Raw genomic sequence first — 19,422 nt, 5'->3', positions numbered from 1 at the left:
ATTTTTCTTCCCTGTTTACAGTCGTTTACATTTTTACAGCTCTTCCTCCAACGCAGTGACGCAATGACGGACCGCTGCTCCGAATAAAACGAAGCGGGGAAGTGAAGCCTGAGCAGCAAAATGTTAGATTGCCTTGCGTTGCTGTTGGAGAAAACCTTCTTTCTTGCACATTTGAACTTTTTCAGCACAACTTCATCTAAACAAGAAAAATGCCCAACACGCCGCGAGGAGAGCACTTATTTCCAGCGCGGGGATCTGCTGGAGGTTCCTCGCACTTTGTTCACTCATTTTGGGATTTATCTCGGTGACAACAGAGTTGCACACCTCATGCCTGACATTCTGCCGGTTCTGACGAGCAACACATCTCAAATCCAGAAAGTTGTGACTAATATGAGATTGCTGCTCGGTGTGATCTACAAGTATGCCTCAATACGGGTCGACACGGTGGAGGATTTTGCCTACGGATCTCCTATTTTGCTCAACACGATGGATACTACCCTGAGAAGACCGCCGCTGGCCGCCGAGGAGGTCGCCAGAAGAGCTGAAAAACTTATTGGTCATATTCCATACAGTCTTCTGTGGAATAACTGCGAACATTTTGTCACTTACTGCCGCTACGGGACAGCGGTCAGCCTGCAGACAGAGCAGGTAAACGCGCTTGGTTTCTTCTGCACACTTTCCTTGTGAATCGACGAGCGCATACTTCAGATCCACAGCCTGTAGAGAAACTTAATTTAATTTAATAATTAAATGTTACCGATTTTTTTTTTACTTTATTCTTTTGATGTTACGCACAGTTATACATTAGCAAGATTCTTTTAAAAATAGGTTTAGCAAGAATAAAATATAAAAATACAGATGAAATGCAAGTTTGCACACGGCCGATAAGAATTTTCTTTTTTTTATTATTACTTTAAATATTTTTAAAAGTAATATATGTAATATATTAATTACTTTATGTAGATTATATATCTCAAAGAAATTAACGTTAAAAAGAGTCTAAAGACATTCTCAGAAATGTAATATTATACACTTTTGAAAAACGTTTATGTACCAAAAAATATTTGAGCTTAAAATGTCAAAAACGTTAGAAAAATAGTGTAACAAAATAATTTCTTGTTTGTTTGTTTTTACAAATATGATTTTTTCTTACTTTTTTTTTTAAGTTTGCTTATTATTTTGCATTATTATTATTTTGCTTTTTTCCCCCTTAAATTAAAATTGTATTTATAACTTCGGCAGTCCGATCTTTCTTGTCACATGACAACAAAATGGCTTCCTGCATTTTGTTTTCGTCACCTGACTTTAAATTTGCAAACGAACGTTTTTAATAATGTTTAATAATAATATTTGTTTAAAATAGCTTCACTGTTATTTGTAATATTATCAGTATGAACATTTTTAGAAAATTCAAATAGCCTAATAAGTAAAGATATTGCCAACATTTCTTTTTTTTTCATTCACGTTTTTTTTTCAATGCCAAAACATTTACCACAGTTAGCTTTCTATATATTGTTTACTTTAAAAACAAAAATGTACACCTTAATTAATTTATTTAATTATTTATTAATTATTTATACATAGCAGCACGTCTGAGATGCAAATGACTGTGTTTAGGCTGTTTGTTTTAGCGCCTCGAATCTCATCTGTGCCATCTCTTTCCCTCAACAGTTCTGTGAAAGTTTAAAATCAGTAATCCGGGACCAGAGGAGTGTTCTTCTGACCACTGTCATCGGAATGCTTTCCATGTTTTTCCTTGGAATAGCGCCGTCCACCGCACTTCCAACTTTTATCATTCCTTTCATCTTGTGGATGGCTGGATGAGAGACACTTCAAATCTAAAAATACAAACTTTTGCTACGTTAAATTGTTCGTCCCTTACAAACAATGTAACGTAGCAAAAGTTTATATTTTTAGCTTTATTATAGAATGTCACTGCATTGTTGTCACTGACAGTTGTATTTTTTTGCTATTGATAACTTAATTTTTTCATTATTTTTACCTTCATATATTAACATTTTACTTTGGTGTATATATTTTATAACGCCCTTTTTTTAAAAAAACATACTGTACAGCGTTAACAAGTAAATAAATGCACATTCAAATGATAAAATGGTGTTTTATGTGCTCTTGCCTATTTCTAGCACAAATACAGGCTGATGTGCACCGCGGTGCACGCCCTTCAACGAAATTGGAATTGCTCAGTTGTTTATTATTGTTATTCAAAATTAATCGCATTTTTTAGGGCTTAAACATGCTCAAAATCTTTGCACACACACCTGAAGTGTCGAAAATGTATGTCTGATATGGGTTTCAGAAGGGGGGAGGCAAAATGGCTCGATAGCGCCACCAATACACTTCAATGAAGTGCCCCTTGAGCAACATTTTACATACAAGTATGACATTCAGTGGAAACATGTAACGTCCCAATACCTACAAAAAGTCTCTTGGAACAAAACCTGAGACCCAACAGGAAATTAGTTATCAAAAGCCCTTTGTAATGTTAAATTGTGAAGATCTTGAGTTTTTGTTAAAGGACGCCGCGTGTCCGTGGCAGCCTGATGAATGTCAATGTGTCACCATTTTTATAACTCAGGCCAAACTTCACATGTTTGATATGTTTGATAAAACTCCTGACCTGAAGAGTTCTACATGCCAATATTCAGCTACAGTCATAGTGGCACCTGTTGGCAACAGGAAGTGACATGTTTTACGCTGTAACAAACTCCTAGAGATTTAATGACAACAACATAATATTTGGTCAGTCTAATCTTAAGACCTTTATGATGTTAAATTGCGAAGATCTTACGTTTACGTTAAAGGGCATATCCGTTGCGGCCTGACGAAGTTCAGTGTTTTGGCATAGAAAAGGAAGTTTTTTTAATATGCCCTAAACTTCACACGTTTGATAAGTGTCCCGGCATGAAGACATCTACGTGACAATATCCAGTTATAGGGATAGCACCGCCTGTTGGCAACACGAAATGGAAACTAAAACATGCAATTTCCAATCTGCCCCAAATTTCTTGTTTGATAAGTCTCCTGGCCTGAAGACATCTAAAGGCCAACATTCAGTTATAGTCATAGCACCACCATCTGCAGCAGGAAGTTTGGCACATATATAAATGACTTTGACACATTCTTCCTATATTTACCACTTTAAATCCATATTTTCCATCATTCACTGTTTTCCTAAGGCCACTGAGTGAAGGTGGCTTTGGGTGCGAGGGCACTTTGCAACGCTGCTTAATATCTTTTTTTCATTTTGATACATTTTCATACGTGGAACCTCTTTTTATAAAGTGGAAAAATGTTCTTTAGATTATTAAAATGTTCTTCAGACTAAGAAATAATTATAAACTATTCACTGAAGAGTTCTTTGGGGAGCCCAAAAGGGTTCTTCTGTGGCACTGCTGTGCACCCCACCCCCCTTTGGAACCTTTATTTTTAAGGTTGTGCAGTAAAAATGAACATAAATTAGACTTTTTAATAAGATTAATTAATAATAATATTTTTTTTGCCTACCAAATAAAATAAACAACATTTTTACCAAAGAAAAAAAACAACATTTAAAATAAAATTCAATTTTTTAAAGTTCAGTTTACAACTGAACTTTTATTTTTACAATTTAACTGAATTTTTTTCAGTGGTTTTTGAAAATTGTTAATTTATGTTTGTCTGTTCAAGCATAAGAGTTGATTTTATTTAACCAAGGAGAATCTTGAAAAGTTCTATAATCAGTAATTCATATTAAGGAATTATATATCGTCATTGCCGCAACATTTGTTCATTATATAACGAGCATGGCTTTCTTTGTTACAGAAATAGAAAACCTTAGGTAATTTAATCCACAAAGTGTGAGAAAGTCACTGGGTAACTATGAATTGTTTGTTTCATTAGGCATGTAATGTGTTGTTTTTTTCTGAAAATAGCTCTGGGTTTGTAATCCTCAAGCCCCTCCCCAGTCTGCCTCAAGTGGGATAAAACCTGCAGGTGTCAGACCATCTACAATCTCACCATATCTTCAGTTCCTCAGCCTGATTTACATTGCTATGGCCACAGACTTTGAAAAAAAGAAAAAGCAGCAGCAAGTGGTCCAATATGACATCTCCATGTACAAAAGAGGAGATCTGCTAGAGGTCCCTCGCACTTTCTTTACACATTTCGGAATTTATCTGGGGAACAACTGTGTGGCTCACCTCATTCCTGATATCATGCCAGTCTTGACCACTGAGAAGAACGCCCTTGAGAAAATGGTGAATAACAACAGGCTGATGTTGGGTGTGATAGCAAAAAAAGCAGGTGTCCGTGTGGACTTAGTGGAGGACTTTGCGTATGGAGCAGAAATTCTGGTCAACCACATGGACAAGGTGTGCATTAGGTCTCCATTTGAGGGTGAGGAGGTCGTTAAGAGAGCCGAGAAGCTCTTGTCTGTGGTTTACAGTCTGCTGTGGTACAACTGCGAGCATTACGTCATGTACTGCAGATATGGCACAAGCATGAGCATTCAGACCTACCAGGTGAGATTTTTCAGGAGAGAAAAAGGGAGCAAAATCAGCAGTCTGTGATATTCTATCAGTCAGTAAATGTATAAATCAAAGAGGTTAATTTGCGTCATAAATTGTATCAGATATTATTGAAATAATTCATCTAAGCTCTGTGGTATTTGTAAATCTTTACATTTTATCAACAATTTCAGTACCAAGAACTTCAGTATTCAGTACCAGATTTGACTTTCTTATAGGTTGGGTTGCTAAATAAACATGTATTTTCTAATGTTAGACCATGTCAACATGAATTTATGTAATAAAAGTAATCCAAAGTAAGTAAGGAGTCTGAAAATTCATTAAGCATATAGTTCTTTGCCCCATTTGCTACTTTTGTATTGCTACTTTCAATCATTTCATGTGTGATGTGACTGAGGATACTTTTTCAGCCACATTGCATCGACTATTTACCTGAAACTCTTGGAATTAGGATGAAAATACATTAATTTGCATTGTAATGTTGACCAGCTGGTGAACTAGGTTAAGAATGTGGCAACAGCACTAATTCCATTTAAAAATTAGATTACATGGAAAAATCAGGTTGAGAAATTTACAGCAATTGAGAAATACACCTCTTTTGTAAGGTTGGTGAATGACTGGTGAAAGTGCAGGGCTGAAGTAAATGTGAATTGGAATAAATTAGTCAAATACATCTGTTTACATAGTATATATAAAGAGTCATTCAGGTCCACAAAACTTTCAGTTCACAAACAGGTAAAATTTATATATATATATATATATATATTCATGTGAGCTGGTTTCAGTATATTCAGTTAAAAATGTTTAAACAATGTTTAATGGTTCATTTAATGTTTTTTTAATAAATATCTGAATGTTTTTAAATAAATACCTGAAAATTCAATATGATAACCAAGATGTGGATGAGGGCAGACAGACATCATTCATGCATTTGAACTATCTGACCATTGACTTTTGTGGTACTTTTATTATATTTATTAATATTTTGATTGAGTTGCTCCAGCTGGTTTTGAGCAAGAATGTTAATCTGCAGATTCCAGGGAACAGGCTGTAATCTCTTTGAAACTCTTTCAATGGACACACACACACACACACACACACAAACACATCATCTCGATTCATATATATATATATATATTTTCTTTTTTTTTCAGTCTAAAGAAAGATGATGATATTCCAACAGCATGCATGAGAAAAACTAACCACTCTACAACTGTGGTGAAAGCATGACTTTTCCACAAAAATTTAAAACAGGGTCATCAAAGGAGAATTTTTTTTAGGCTGTGCAAATGATCTGTTTTCCATTAGATGAAAATTAACCATGGAAATCATGAAATCTGTGGTTGTACTTTTCAAAAATTCCACCCAAGCAGCACCAAAAAAATATTACTGTCATCTAGTAGGGCTGTGATCTTAGACAGCGAATCAGTTCGATTCATGATTCCTAGGTTTTCGATTAGATTCAAGAACGATTTTTGAAAACTAAGAACGATTCAATTCAAATCGATTTGATTCACAATTAAATTTGATTTGATTCAATTATTCAACCCTAATTAAACACACCTGATCTACCTAAGTCCTTCAGGCTTATTTGAAAACTACATGGTATGTGTGTTGGAGCAGGGTTGGAACAAAACTCTGCAGAGCTCTGGCCCTCCAGGAACTGAGTTTGGCACATCTGCTTTAAGTGCATTCACAGGATTATTTAAATGCTCTCCTTAATCAGGGGTGCTCAAACTTGGTCCTGGAGGGCCGGTGTCCTGCAGAGTTTAAGAGCTTGATTAGCTGGTTCAGGTGTGTTTAATTGGGGTTGGAGCTAAACTTTTCAGGACACCGGCCCTCCAGGACTGAGTTTGGACACCCCTGCCCTAAATTCTTTAAATGCTTAGTCAGGGGGCAAATTACACAGCAGCCTTTATGGTTAGAAAACCATAGGTTAGAGAGAAAACAAAACAAAAGACTTTTGTCCATTGTTAGATGCTAGTTTAATGATGGTATGGCATGGCATATGTAGAAATTTATGTAAGCCAATACTTTAAAAAGGAGTTTTTAAAAAGTATTATAGGCTAACATTTCGTCACAGGGGCATAGCCATCCCTTCAGAAGTGGGATTTGGAGAGACACTGATTTGGAGAGACACAGAGGAGAGGAATTGTTGAATTAAGTCATTATTTTTTATTTCTTTGTGTACAAAAAGTATTCTCATTGCTTCATAATGTTACGGTTGAATCACTGATGGCAGATGGACTATTCTGACGATGCTTTTCATACTTTCCTGGACCTTGACACTGTTATTTACTTGGCAGTCTATGGGACAGTCTCAAGCCTCCCTGTTTTCATCCAAAATATCTTAAATTGTGTTCTGAAGACGAACAAAACTTTTACAGGTTTGGAACGACATTTAGCAGAGTATCCCTTTAAGTTACTCAGCTGACATTTGTCATTTTAATTTTTTATTTTATTTAAATTTTTTAGATTCTTCTGAATGCAAATGCAAAAATTTTTAACTTTGGATTTCTTTGTTTTCTCCTCAACAGTTTAGCAAAGCCGTGTGCAAGATCATGTGCAGCAAGACAAGCTCTCTTCTAAGCTTTCTAGTGAAAGTGAAAGTGAAAGTCATGACATTTGTCAAGTATGGTAACCCATACTCGAAATTGGTGCTCTGCATTTAACCCATCCAAGATCACACACACACAGCAGTGAGAAGTGAACACACCGTGAACACACACCCGGAGCAGTGGGCAGCTATATCCAGCGCCCGGGGAGCAACTGGGGGTTCAGTGCCTTGCTCAAGGGCACTTCAGCCGTGGGTAATGAGGGTGGAAGAGAGCACTGTTCATTCATTCCCTCCCACCTACAACTCCTGCCAGCACCGAGACTCGAACCTGTGACCTTGCTGGTTACAAGTCCAAATCTCTAACCATTAGGCCACAGCTGCCCCTATTCTATTGTGCTCGTTCATCATGTTTTATATGGAGTCTGTGTCCATCTTTGGAATTTTACCAACTCTTATCATCCTTTTCATTATTTGCATCCTGAAGTGGACATTTTATTTTATTTTATTTTATTTTATTTTATTTTATTTTATTTTATTTTATTAATGAGTTCAAAATTGTGCCTTATTATCCTGGGGCACCTCTTGGGCCATTAAAAAAAAACAACAACAAGATAGTAACTAAATGAAAACTTATCAGGAAAAAGGAGAATTTTTGATTAAACCCATAAGGATGTGAACTTTCCAGTGCTGTCATGTTAAGGTACATCAGATAGATCATTTATTTTCTTACTGTTTGATGTGACTAAAAATAATGCCATATCAGTAGGCCTGTTAAAAAAATTAATAATTATTAAGAATTAAAGATGATCATGTACTGTACATGTTTATTTATATAATACTTGAAGGTACTTTAAAGAATTCCATAGTATATTTTGTAAAGCCATGGTATGTTAGTTAATGTAAATAAATAAAGACTAAAATAAATAAATGCCATATAGCCTATGACATTTTTGTTCAAAGTGAAAAAAATATCCCTGCTCTTCCTCAGTTTTGATGACCACTTTTCCTCTTGAATGTTGAAAAGTTAATAGCAAGTGTAAAGTGTAGATCAAATGAAGCCCTTCTACGGAAATACCCTAAATATCGTTTGACATAGTCAACAGCGTCGAACCGTCGAGCGTCACACGAAGTTATCCCCATATTTTTATACGTTTGTTAAATCATTGAGTGGCCAAAAGGTAAGAAAAGCGGTTTAATTACATAAATATGAGTTTGAAGATTAGTTCCAATGATTTTCACAAGAGCTTGGTAGATATCTGTCACACATTACTCGGATCATAATATTATTCCCATGCAGCTTGGCATATAAAATGTAATCGACTAAAAACACTTGTTTTGGTCGTTTTAACAGGTTCTCGCTCGTTTAAATGGTCTGGCTGTCCTGAATATGACGAACGTTGTTACCTCAAAATTTTGACTTTGATTTTTGTTACGAGTATCGAAGTTTTTATATATGATAGTGATGAATTAAAATAGGTTGTATTGTTATTATCATAAATAAATAGACATTAAATGAATATAAGAGCGTATATGTTGTTACGTTGCTTGACGTGTATAGTTATTATGCTAATTGTGTAATTATGCTAACGTAACTTAGCTGAGCTGCAAAGCTGCGTTCCTACGTGAGCCTTGAATCTCATAACTCATCACATTTTATCATTAAATAGAGACATTTGTATGTAACACCGTGAAGGTTTCCTTCAAAGTCCGCTTGTCTACAGAATATACGTAACGTTACGTCATTTGAAGTGTGATAATTGAAAGGCCTCGAATATGATAGATTTGAGAAAAAACTGACACAAAGATTTTATTTGGTAGCACTGTTTTCTGAAGTGGTCATGGATGAAGGCAGCACCAGTCAGCAGTCTTATAACAGTAAGATGGACAGCTCTAAAGAAGCTGCTCTTTTGGCCCTGATGGACAGGACAGGCTACAGCATGGTTCAGGAAAATGGTCAGAGAAAGTTTGGTGGTCCACCTCCAGGTACACTAAAAAATCTACCTGTACATTGCATTACATTACATTAGCTAGTTTTCTGTGTGCTGTTTCTATATGTTCATAGGTAAGTAAGTAGGGTAAATTTGTATCTATAAATCTGTATATATTGTATATATAGTCCACGTGAATACTGTATTAATAGGTCACATGGACAGGGAAAATAATGTTAAATGGATAGATATCCAAAAAAAATAAAAATTCTGTCATCATTTACTCACCCTCAAGTTGTTTCAGACTGTATAACTTTCTTTAATGGAAGTTACATTGAAGAATATTGGCAACCAAACAGTTTCCCATTGACCAAAAGGTTCCCATTGACTTCCATTGTATTTTTTTGTCCAATCAATTGATGTCAATGGGAACTGAAACTGTTTGGTTTCCAACATTCTTCAAAATATCTTCTTTTGCGTTGCACAGAAGAAAAAAAGTCAGCCAGGTTGAGACATGACAGTAAGTAAATGATGACAGCATTTTTATTTTTGGGTGGACTTTCCCGTTAACCAGTAGTTAAATAGTTATGAAGGCATTATTTTAGGCCAGGGGTTTTCAAACCTGTTCTGGAGCCCCCCCCAGCTTTGCACATTTTGTGTAACTCCCTCATCTAACACACTTGATTCAACTCAGCAGCTCATTAGTAGAAACCACAAGATCTGAATTTGGTGTGTCCAGTAAGGGAAATATACAAAATGTGCAGTGCTGGGGGGCCTCCATGACAGGTTTGAAAACCCCTGTTTTAGGCTACTATTGTAGTTACATTTGTCTTTCTAAATCTCTAAATCCTGGGACAAAGTATTCACAATTAACTGCAAATTCACAATAAGCTTAAAGGGATAGTTCACCCAAAAATGAAAATGTTTTCATCATTTACTCACCCTCATGTTGTTCCAAATGGTAAGAAATTCTTTCTTCTCACACAGTGAGATATTTTGGCAACCAAAGTTGTTGGTAATCATTGACTTCCATAGAATTTTTACCGTACCATGGAAATCAGTGGTTACCTGCAGCTGTTTGGTTACCACCTTTTTCAAAATCCAGTCAATTCAAAATAGATAGGTTCAAGCTCCAACACATGCTTTTTCTTGATTAATACCACTACATATCATATTATGGTCCTAAAATGACCTGGAAATGCCATTCCACGTTGACTTTAACAGTTTAGATTTAGATTGATTCATAAGTATATGATTTGCAAGTAGCCAAAGTTTAAAGATTCTTATCTTATCTTACAAAATTATATCGTATGTCTAGTTAGGAAATCTTAAACCGCTCGATCGAGTTAGATACTGACAGGTCTGTTACCAAGCAACCAGCTACGCGCAAGCGGCTGCTAAGGCAAGCATAAAATCAAAATGGAGAAACAACGGCCTGCTTTTAACTTGCAGAATGACTGGTAGTGCTCTGTGACAGCTCATGGGACTCTGTAATGTTTGTCACAATTTGTCAACTCTATATACTGTATATAGGCTCTATGTATATATATGTTTATAGGGTTATATCTATCTGTCTTTATGTAGCACTGTGGTCCTGTGAGGCACAACATTTGTTTGTCTGCACATATGGCGGATTGGCAATCACTTGATCTTGAACTAACTGGAAAATCATGGTGGTAGGAGTTTGTAATTATTTACAAGTATTTTATCATCAAAGAGCAACACATCTTTTGGGTCCTTCAAAAATATCTCCACCATCAAACTTCGCTTCTCTTCATCTTGTATGATTAATAAATGTTGTGCCATTCTCAAAAAGGGCTAATGTAACGTGTTGTTTTACAGTTGGTTTACAAAACGGGATTGAAGGTGTGAAAAAAAAATATTTCAATTTAACTTGCTTTCCATTTATTACCACAGCAAATACTACTAGATTAACTATGAAGGTTTAAACATGATTTAAGAGACAAGAGAACAGCCAGTAAAAATAAGAACAAATGCACAAATTACACGCATAGATGAATACAACAGAATATGTTACAAATAAAATAAGGTTGGTAGTATTCAAATACAGAAATGTAATAATTAGGGAAAATAACACTGCATAGTGTTCATTGTCTAAATTAAATATAGATCTTTATTACAGCTGTTTTGTTGTTTGAGGATCATTAACGGATCACGGATCAACTATGAACCGTTTAACCACTAGTTAAGATGCCTCTGTAATATCGTAGTCAAGATAAGATAATACACTTTGGAAATGGTGTTCTGTAATAGCTTTTGTCCTAACTAATATTGCCATGGTTACCTAACAGATAAGATTCTAAAGTTAAGATCTTTCTGTGATACGCCCCCAGGTTGGGAGGGCCCTCCTCCTCCAAGAGGTTGTGAGGTGTTTGTGGGTAAAATCCCAAGAGACATGTATGAGGACGAGCTGGTACCTGTTTTTGAGCGGGCTGGTCGCATCTATGAGTTCCGTCTGATGATGGAGTTCAGCGGGGAGAACCGTGGCTACGCCTTCGTCATGTACACCACACGCGAGGGAGCCCAACGAGCCATCCAGCTCCTAGACAACTATGAAATCCGGCCCGGAAAGTTCATAGGAGTATGTGTGAGTCTAGACAACTGTCGCCTTTTTATCGGCTCCATCCCGAAAGACAAGAAAAAGGAGGAGATCCAAGAAGAGATGATGAAGGTCAGTATATCACACAACTGTGCATATTAGAAACTAAACAGAACTTGTGGCCTAATGGTTAGAGAGTCAGACTTGTAATCCAAAGGTCACGGGTTCGAGTCTTGATACAGGCAGGGATTGTTGGTGGGGGGAGTGAACGACCAGCGCTCTCTTCCACCTTCAATACCATGACTGTGTTGAGACCCTTGAGCAAGGCATCGAACCCCCAACTGCCCACTGCTCAGGGTGTGTTTGTTTGTTCACTACTCACTGCTGTGCGTGTGCACTTGAATGGGTTAAATGCAGAGCACAAATTATGAGTATGAGACACCATACTTGGCCACAGGTCACTTCACTAAAACAATATGAAAGATATTGATACAATATGAAAGGAATAAAATAGGAAAGACATTGTGTTACACTATCTAGCACCGTCTAGTGGGGAAAAAAAACACACAAAAAACAAATTGACCTTGATTGAAATTGACTAATTACATCACGGAAACAATAATAAAACAGTTATTTATAAACTAATGTTTAATCATTTTTATATTGCAATCCTATGTCCAGGTGACTGAAGGGGTCGTGGATGTGATTGTGTATCCCAGTGCAATGGACAGGATGAAGAATCGTGGCTTTGCCTTTGTTGAGTATGAATCCCACAAAGCAGCTGCCATGGCTCGCAGGAAACTCATACCAGGTGCAAAAGCACAGTAGAAATATATATATATATAAATACTTTGTGTTTCTTTATATGACAAGCATCACTATTTCTATTGCTCATACTTTTGGGGTTGTATTCGTGGTATAAAATTTGTCGTATAAAATGTTGTATAAAAATATCAAGCAGCACAACTGTTTTCAACGTTGATAATAATAAGAAATTCTTCTTGAGCACTAAATCAACATATGATTTCTGAAGGATCATGGGACACTGAAGAATGGAGTAATGATGCTGAAAATTCAGCTTTGCCATCACAGGAAAAAAAATACATTTTAAAATATATTCAAATAGAAAAACTTTTTTTGTACAATAATTTCGCCCAATATCACTGTTTTGGATCCAATAAATGCAGCCTTGGTTAGCATAAGAGACTTCTTTAAAAACATGAAAAAATCTTAATTATACCACACTTCTGACCACTAGTGAATGTAATGACAACTTTTCACAATTCAGATTTCAGATTCCGCAGTCTGTCATTTTTATATTTCAATATATCTTAGTTGATTCAGGATACACCAGATTATGGAAGTAAAACAAGTGATCTTTGCTGTGAAATCCATGGAAAATTAATTGAAATAAATCATGTATGTGATATTTTGTAATCAGTTTTATTTCAGACAGATAGGTGGCTGGAGAAGCATGACAAGATACTATTCTGGGTGTATTCTGAGTTATTTTTAGTTTAATGGACAATTTTTACCCTTTTTCTTCTGAACAGGAAACACATTTACAGTAAACAAACTTAAAATGAAAACCTAGAAAGCAAACAAGCAGCACTTGAGGGCCTGACAATGACACTGTCTTTTCACCAACATGCAACTTGCTGTGTGTCATTGTCATCTTGATGTTTCAGGAACATTTCAGTTGTGGGGTCACACCATCCAGGTTGACTGGGCCGAACCAGAAAAGGAATTAGATGAGGAAACCATGCAGCGAGTGCGAGTCCTCTATGTTCGTAATCTCATGTTGAGCACCACGGAGGAGACGCTTCGCTCTGAGTTCTCACGCATGAAGCCTGGCTCTGTGGAACGGGTTAAGAAGCTGACAGATTATGCCTTCATCCACTTCTATAACCGCGAGGATACCCTGACAGCTCTCGAGTCCATGAATGGGAAAGTTATAGATGGTTCGCCTGTTGAGGTGACTCTTGCTAAGCCTGTCAGCAAAGACGGGACTAAAAGATCTGGGTTGCGGAATAGCTATGGTGGAGCGGCAGCTGCTGGAAATTACAGTGATTCCAACTTCTCGTTCCAGAGCAGAGATGACATGACCATCGGCTTGGGAACAGGAGCAGTAAGTGATGGGTTAACCGTGCGGCCTGTCAGCCTGCCGCCTCACTTGAGCAGCCCGTATGCAGTAGACTTAGATAGCTGTGTGTATCCGTTCCTACCCGGATCCACTTTGGTCCCAGTCAGCCTGAATTGCCTGAAGCCTAGCCAGCTGAGCTCAGCTGTATCATTGCTTGATTACTACTGCCACAAGAATGACTGGTCTCTGCCGGAGTATCATCTCTACTCCCTAGCCGGACAAGAGGGAAAAATGCTGCTCATCTACAAAGTGGTTATCAGCAGCACCAGGAGCAGCTTCATGCCTGATAAAGCCTGCACCATACTGGAGGACGCCAAGGAGCTTGCTGCCCAGAATGCACTCTGGAACCTGGGTTAGTTTATTTCAATTGTTTTCTGGTTTCTGTAGTTTTCGTTCCTGTGCAGCATTCTATACAGATTAGGAATGCACTGACATTAAAATTCTGGTTGATGCATACAGTATAAGATGATAATTACTTTAATGTTATAGGCTGATAAATGGATATTTATTTTAAGATTAATTATTAGTGCTTTTGAAGTTGTCAATTTTGTTGAAGCGGAATGAGCATGCACAATTATAAAACTTGGGGTCAGCAAGTTTTTAAGAAATTAATACTTTTATTTGGGAAAGACAATAAAATGGATCAAAAGTGACAGTAAAGACATTTACAGTGTTACAAAAGATTTTTATTTCAAATAAGTGCCATTCATCAAATTTCAGCTGATATATATCCAAAATTGATGTGTTGCAGATGCACATGCTAACAGTTGTTTTTTCTGTGTGTGTTTGTGTAACAGATTGCTCTGTCAGTTCCCCCGGCTCCCCCGTAAATGTTTCTCCTCCTGCACCTTCTGGCTCTGGTTTCCTGTCCTTTGGATGTAGGTCTGTGCCTTACCCAGCATACCCCATGGCCTCCATCTCACCTCCCCTATCCATCTCCTGCTCTTCTGCCCAAAGACTCTTCATTCCCAACCAGTCATCCTTCCTGTAGTCAAGCCATCCAGTATTTGTGAACTTACTTTTACTGTGTTTCTAAACGTTCATATGAGTCGTTTTTTTTTTTAATGTTTCACTGACTTTTTTGTTTAGTGCTGTTTCAGCAGGATGACTAGCAGCATTGGCAAGATTTTTTTCTCCATTCACATATTATTACATTCAAGCCACTTTTGTTGTTTCTTTACCTAAGTAAGTTATTTACTTGTGTTAAACAGTGTTTGAATAGAAACAAAATATATAACCTGTTATGCTATTAAAACGAAGAAAATGGATGCATATTCTTAATAATGCGACAGTGGGTTGGTAATGTTGCGCGTTCAACTTTGTGTTACATTTCCCTTGCAGATTAAATCTCATAATTCCATTTTGATTGTTTATTTTTTATGGACGTAAAAAGAATGTTAATGATAATGCTATAATGACCAAAAATGTTCAAACATCATAACCACTTAGGCAGACATTACATTAAGTTAATACACTTTTGATTTGTTTATTTTGCGCTTGGCCTGTTTGGCAGTCATCTTTGAGTTGTACAGATACATAACAACATGAATGCAGTATCATGCAGAAGCAAAACTCTTCATTATGATCTCAACATGTCTGCCTTCATGATGTGACCTGCTCCAAGATAAAACGGCTTTTTTTTAGGCTTTTATCATTTTAAATCTTTTCAAACAGTTCCTTATGTGTAATACTTTGAAGCACTTTTGAGATATTGTAAGTATTTCAAACTTAATTATTTATCCAAACAGTATAAAATAATACATCTTTTAAAATTTCCATTAAGTTTTGAGAATACAAAATTACATTTTGACACTAGGATACAGGCAACATTAATATATGGCTATGTTTGCATTAAAGTAAGAATATCCAATGACTAAGAAAAAAAAATATATATGTACAATACTGTAAATTGTCCAAATTCTATAAATAACTTAAAAGGTTGTGTACATTTTAGTATAACAAATTAGTGTAATTGTGGCAAGCTCTTGGCTTGACTCATTGCTGTCCTCTCCTTAATTGGATAGCCTTTGCTATGCTGCTATGCGACAATTGTAGACCACCTTAGTCAGAAATAGTTTAAATTAGTTATGGAAATGCTGTCTGTTGTGTGCTGTGCTGGGCCTTTCTTCCAGTCTTGCTGTTCACAGAATGGACCAATATTTAGTGGGGCCATTCCAGTAATTTTTTTTTGATGAGATAAGTATGATGAGTAAACAAGTACGGAGGATGAAATGAAGAAACACAGAAAGCTGTAATGATAGGAGCTGTAGAAGGTTTGTAAGATGTTTTAGAACACCATACAAGTTGTTTCTTAACAAAATATAGCCATTAGCGTACTGTTTGTGTATTTTTATGGTTTTTCTTTACACTGTCTCTACAGGACAGTGGAAAGAGACAGGAAAGTCATGAGATCTGGAAGTGCAGACTCAACCTGAACTTTCATTGTGTAAGTTGTGAATTGAGTTGAGTGTATATTTGGAATATTTAATTAGAAATGGATATTAATTTGGAGTCTTATTGAGAATGTATTGTACATATTCCTTTACCATTACATTTCAAATCCTCAGCCTCTGTTTTTAATGATGCCCATAAAGGACCAGAGGGACTGTTACACCAGAGAAGCAGATGTTTGAAGAAGCTTGGGGGATATCTGTGACTTCAAATCAGGCATGTGGTAGCAACTCTTCCAATTTTTTTTTTTTCAGTCCACTTGGGACATCATTGGTTTATTAGAGCATTTTTATTATTTGCCTTTTTGGAAAGACAGAACAGATTCATTGAATGGCCATCGTTGTCATCATCTGGTGTACAGTAACAGTAAAACAGGTGCTTTTTCCTCCTGGTGCCAGGTATTGGAACTATCGTGAAACTTCACATAGGTTGTGATTTAAACAGACCAACAGTACAGGCACTAAAACTGACAGTCATACCCCAGGTCTACTAGTGATTACTTTTTTTGCAGCTGTTGTAAATTAACCTGCCCATGCTGAGTGCTGATAAAAGTGCTTTCAGCCTAGAAGCTCTTTTTAGCATTTCAGACTGTGAGACAATTCACCTGTTTTGCATTACTCTGGCACTCATTTATGTCACATTTACTTCATTTGATTCAAAGGAAGTACTCCAGCTTTGACAGTTGTGAAGGGAACCGTGAAGGAGGCCTTTTTAACATGACATCTTCAGAAAGCCCACAGTAACCTAGGAAACCACAACCAAAAGCTGTGTTGCTAGAGAAACAAACCATTTCATCCCTTCTCAAAAGGTGAAGACAACCAGTTTATTGGAAGGAAAGCTTTGCCCACAACTTGAGAGGTAATATTAATTAAAACATAAAAAAAAAAAAATAATAATAACAATAAATTGTCAAATCCCAATATTAGCTTTAAAAACAAATTATGTTTGTCCCAAAGAATATGATTTCCATGGTAAAAATAAATAAATAAATAAATAATAATAACAATTGGTGGCTTAGAAAACAATTCAGTTCACATTGTTGGACTATAAAGGTCTTTAGTGTGTATCACTAGGGGGCAGTGCAACTCTTTGTGGCTCCAGAATGAATTTATGTTGAAGTGGTGGCTTGAGTGTTGTGCACTCTTTCCTTCATATTCACATCTCAGTTCAGTATGCATTATGCAGTTCACTTATATGGATGTATAATCATTACACTCCCCCTTCTTTAGTACTACACACACACACACACACACACACACACATTTATATATATAACGTGATCTTATATAACTTTGATTCCAATTACATAGTGCACCTTCAACATGATTAAGAATGAATGTTAAGGTTTGTAGTTGTTACTCTTGTTTAGTGAATGCATCATCTAGTTTCATCCTAAAGCGAGTTGCAGAGGTCACATTGTGGTAATAGTATTCTACAAAAGACTGTAGTGTCCTGCAAAATGACACGTGCAGGTCCTTAGCGCAAGAAGCAGATGAATATGCATTCACTTCATATTTCAGCAGCATCTTAGTGCTTACAATTTTAAGATTTTGTTTCTAGCTAGAGATTGAGAGTGCCCAAAGCAATGCCTCATTTTAACTGCCAATTGCCAAGCATTTTAAATTCAGAGTAAATCTTATTAATAAAGTCGAGGGCTTCAGTGCTTGGTTATGCGTTATAAATACAGTCCAATAAAACAAGCACACACAAACATGCAATCTCCTGCATGAAAAATGGATAAGTTAGACAGATGAGGTCAAGCATCAGTCTCAAGAACGGATTTAGGTGGCAGAGCCCGTATGTCAGAAGCAAGACTAGAGGAAAAATGAAATATATTCTCCTTTCTCTCAAGCAACCTCATAGACATTGTACACATGGGACAGATTGCTACCTATGAGGGTATCATAAGATGGTGGGCCCCACAGGATAAAATGATCCCAGCATGCCATTTCTTAGCCTTACTATAACTGCGCTTGGACTGTGACTGATGGCATGCAGAAAAACAGATTTTTAAAATCTGTCATGCTGTCAAATGATTTAGTTCAATCACACAATGATCGTTTTAAATCAACATCTTTTTCCCTTTGTTTTCATACTTGCAGAAGGTCATGACCAAAAAAAAGTAGTTTGTCAGGTATAGATATTGAACTAATCGTGGCAAATTTTTACTAATGCCTGCAAGTAAAACATCCAACCCTTTCTCTAATAGTTCACAATGCCATGATTAGTTTCGATTTTTCAGGTGTAGGCCATTACAACATTATCACAATGTGTTTCATTAACAATAGTCAGATGGGCAATATTTTGAAGAAATGCACACAGACCAGCCACAATCTGTATGAATAGAGAAATAATGTGGCTCTATTTCTTTCGCAATAAAAGGTTTTATATTAAAATATATGTTTTTAGATGCTATAACTGTTGCCACTATATTAGCCCTATACTAGTTCATTTACATAAATGGTGTTTTGACAAATTATTTTTTAAACAGGCCATGAAATGCAGATTCAGATTTTTATATTGTTTCTCAATGCTAGTTTATAAAGTTACAGAAGTAAACGCCCACTGCTGTGATTGGCTAACTTCATTGCATATTCATGCCCTCCTTTACAGCATGTTATGTGTTTTGATATTTGAGCTGGAAAGTGATGTGATCTGTATATGTATGAGTCCGAGTAAGATCCCAAGGCATAGGTTGCATATTCATATATATTGTTTTATAAGTACCATTTTTACTAATTTTTACTTTGACATATTATGAAATATATTGTTTTAAAAGTACCATTTTTACTCATTTTTACTTTGACATATTATGAACTGTTGAGTAGTTGATAACATAGCCAGTATAATTAAAGGTTGTTTTAAAATATTCAAATTTTTCTGTACGTATACTGATTTTATTACCAACACACAAGCAATGATATGCTTGGTCTCTTAATAGCATTAAATGCAGGTTTTATTATAAACACACTGTAAGATTAAAGTAAATATACTTAATTGGTTTCCCTCGGAGGACAAAATTCTTGTCATTTTATCTTTCAATAAATTATATTTAAAAACAATGGCAGCATCTTTAGAATAATTCACAAAATAATGTTGTGCAATGTGAAGAGCAAATGAAAATTTTATCTTTAATTTGCTCGGCACATCATTAAAATTCAAATTAAGCCATGTTTTTCTAATGCTAAAATCTTTAAGAAGGCATAGTTTTTGGAGGTACAGTTTCTTTACATCCACCGAGAGAACAGAAAGTCTGA

At 36.1% G+C, this 19,422-nt stretch overlaps 3 protein-coding genes across 4 annotated transcripts; all 3 read left to right on the top strand.

The window, feature by feature from the left end:
- The first annotated feature begins 112 nt into the window (after positions 1-112).
- LOC109085059 (lecithin retinol acyltransferase-like) lies at positions 113-3,493 on the top strand. Its single transcript, XM_042732732.1, has 2 exons — positions 113-648; positions 1,672-3,493. Exons 1-2 carry the CDS (start codon positions 121-123, stop codon positions 1,822-1,824), a joined length of 681 nt encoding a protein of 226 aa, XP_042588666.1. The 5' UTR covers positions 113-120; the 3' UTR covers positions 1,825-3,493.
- A 451-nt stretch (positions 3,494-3,944) lies between these two features.
- Positions 3,945-5,219, top strand: LOC122138707 (lecithin retinol acyltransferase-like). Its single transcript, XM_042732615.1, has one exon. The coding sequence runs from the start codon at positions 4,053-4,055 to the stop codon at positions 4,566-4,568; it is 516 nt and encodes a 171-aa protein (XP_042588549.1). The 5' UTR covers positions 3,945-4,052; the 3' UTR covers positions 4,569-5,219.
- A 2,873-nt stretch (positions 5,220-8,092) lies between these two features.
- Positions 8,093-15,074, top strand: LOC109111928 (probable RNA-binding protein 46). Of its 2 annotated transcripts, XM_042732514.1 has the most exons (7): positions 8,093-8,261; positions 8,902-9,066; positions 11,366-11,703; positions 12,253-12,382; positions 13,260-13,546; positions 13,661-14,066; positions 14,512-15,074. In XM_042732514.1, exons 2-7 carry the CDS (start codon positions 8,922-8,924, stop codon positions 14,703-14,705), a joined length of 1,500 nt encoding a protein of 499 aa, XP_042588448.1. In that variant the 5' UTR covers positions 8,093-8,261; positions 8,902-8,921; the 3' UTR covers positions 14,706-15,074. The 2 variants fall into 2 exon arrangements, with proteins under 2 accessions (XP_042588448.1, XP_018980474.2); XM_019124929.2 differs by having other exon boundaries at positions 13,260-14,066.
- The last annotated feature ends 4,348 nt before the right edge of the window (positions 15,075-19,422 follow it).

Source organism: Cyprinus carpio, chromosome A1 (genome assembly GCF_018340385.1).
Source record: "Cyprinus carpio isolate SPL01 chromosome A1, ASM1834038v1, whole genome shotgun sequence".
Lineage (NCBI taxonomy): Eukaryota > Metazoa > Chordata > Actinopteri > Cypriniformes > Cyprinidae > Cyprinus > Cyprinus carpio.
Note: the sequence above shows the minus strand (reverse complement) of the source record. Positions and strands in the feature narration are given on the sequence as shown.

Excerpts from the sequence above, each read along its gene's own strand:
- LOC122138707 (XM_042732615.1), top strand. The coding sequence starts at position 4,053 with ATGGCCACAGACTTTGAAAAAAAGAAAAAGCAGCAGCAAGTGGTCCAA.
- LOC109111928 (XM_019124929.2), top strand. The coding sequence starts at position 8,922 with ATGGATGAAGGCAGCACCAGTCAGCAGTCTTATAACAGTAAGATGGAC. Across the intron at positions 11,704-12,252 it reads TCCAAGAAGAGATGATGAAG|GTGACTGAAGGGGTCGTGGA; the intron begins GTCAGTATATCA and ends TCCTATGTCCAG. Across the intron at positions 14,067-14,511 it reads GAATGCACTCTGGAACCTGG|ATTGCTCTGTCAGTTCCCCC; the intron begins GTTAGTTTATTT and ends TTTGTGTAACAG.
- LOC109085059 (XM_042732732.1), top strand. The coding sequence starts at position 121 with ATGTTAGATTGCCTTGCGTTGCTGTTGGAGAAAACCTTCTTTCTTGCA. Across the intron at positions 649-1,671 it reads TCAGCCTGCAGACAGAGCAG|TTCTGTGAAAGTTTAAAATC; the intron begins GTAAACGCGCTT and ends TTCCCTCAACAG.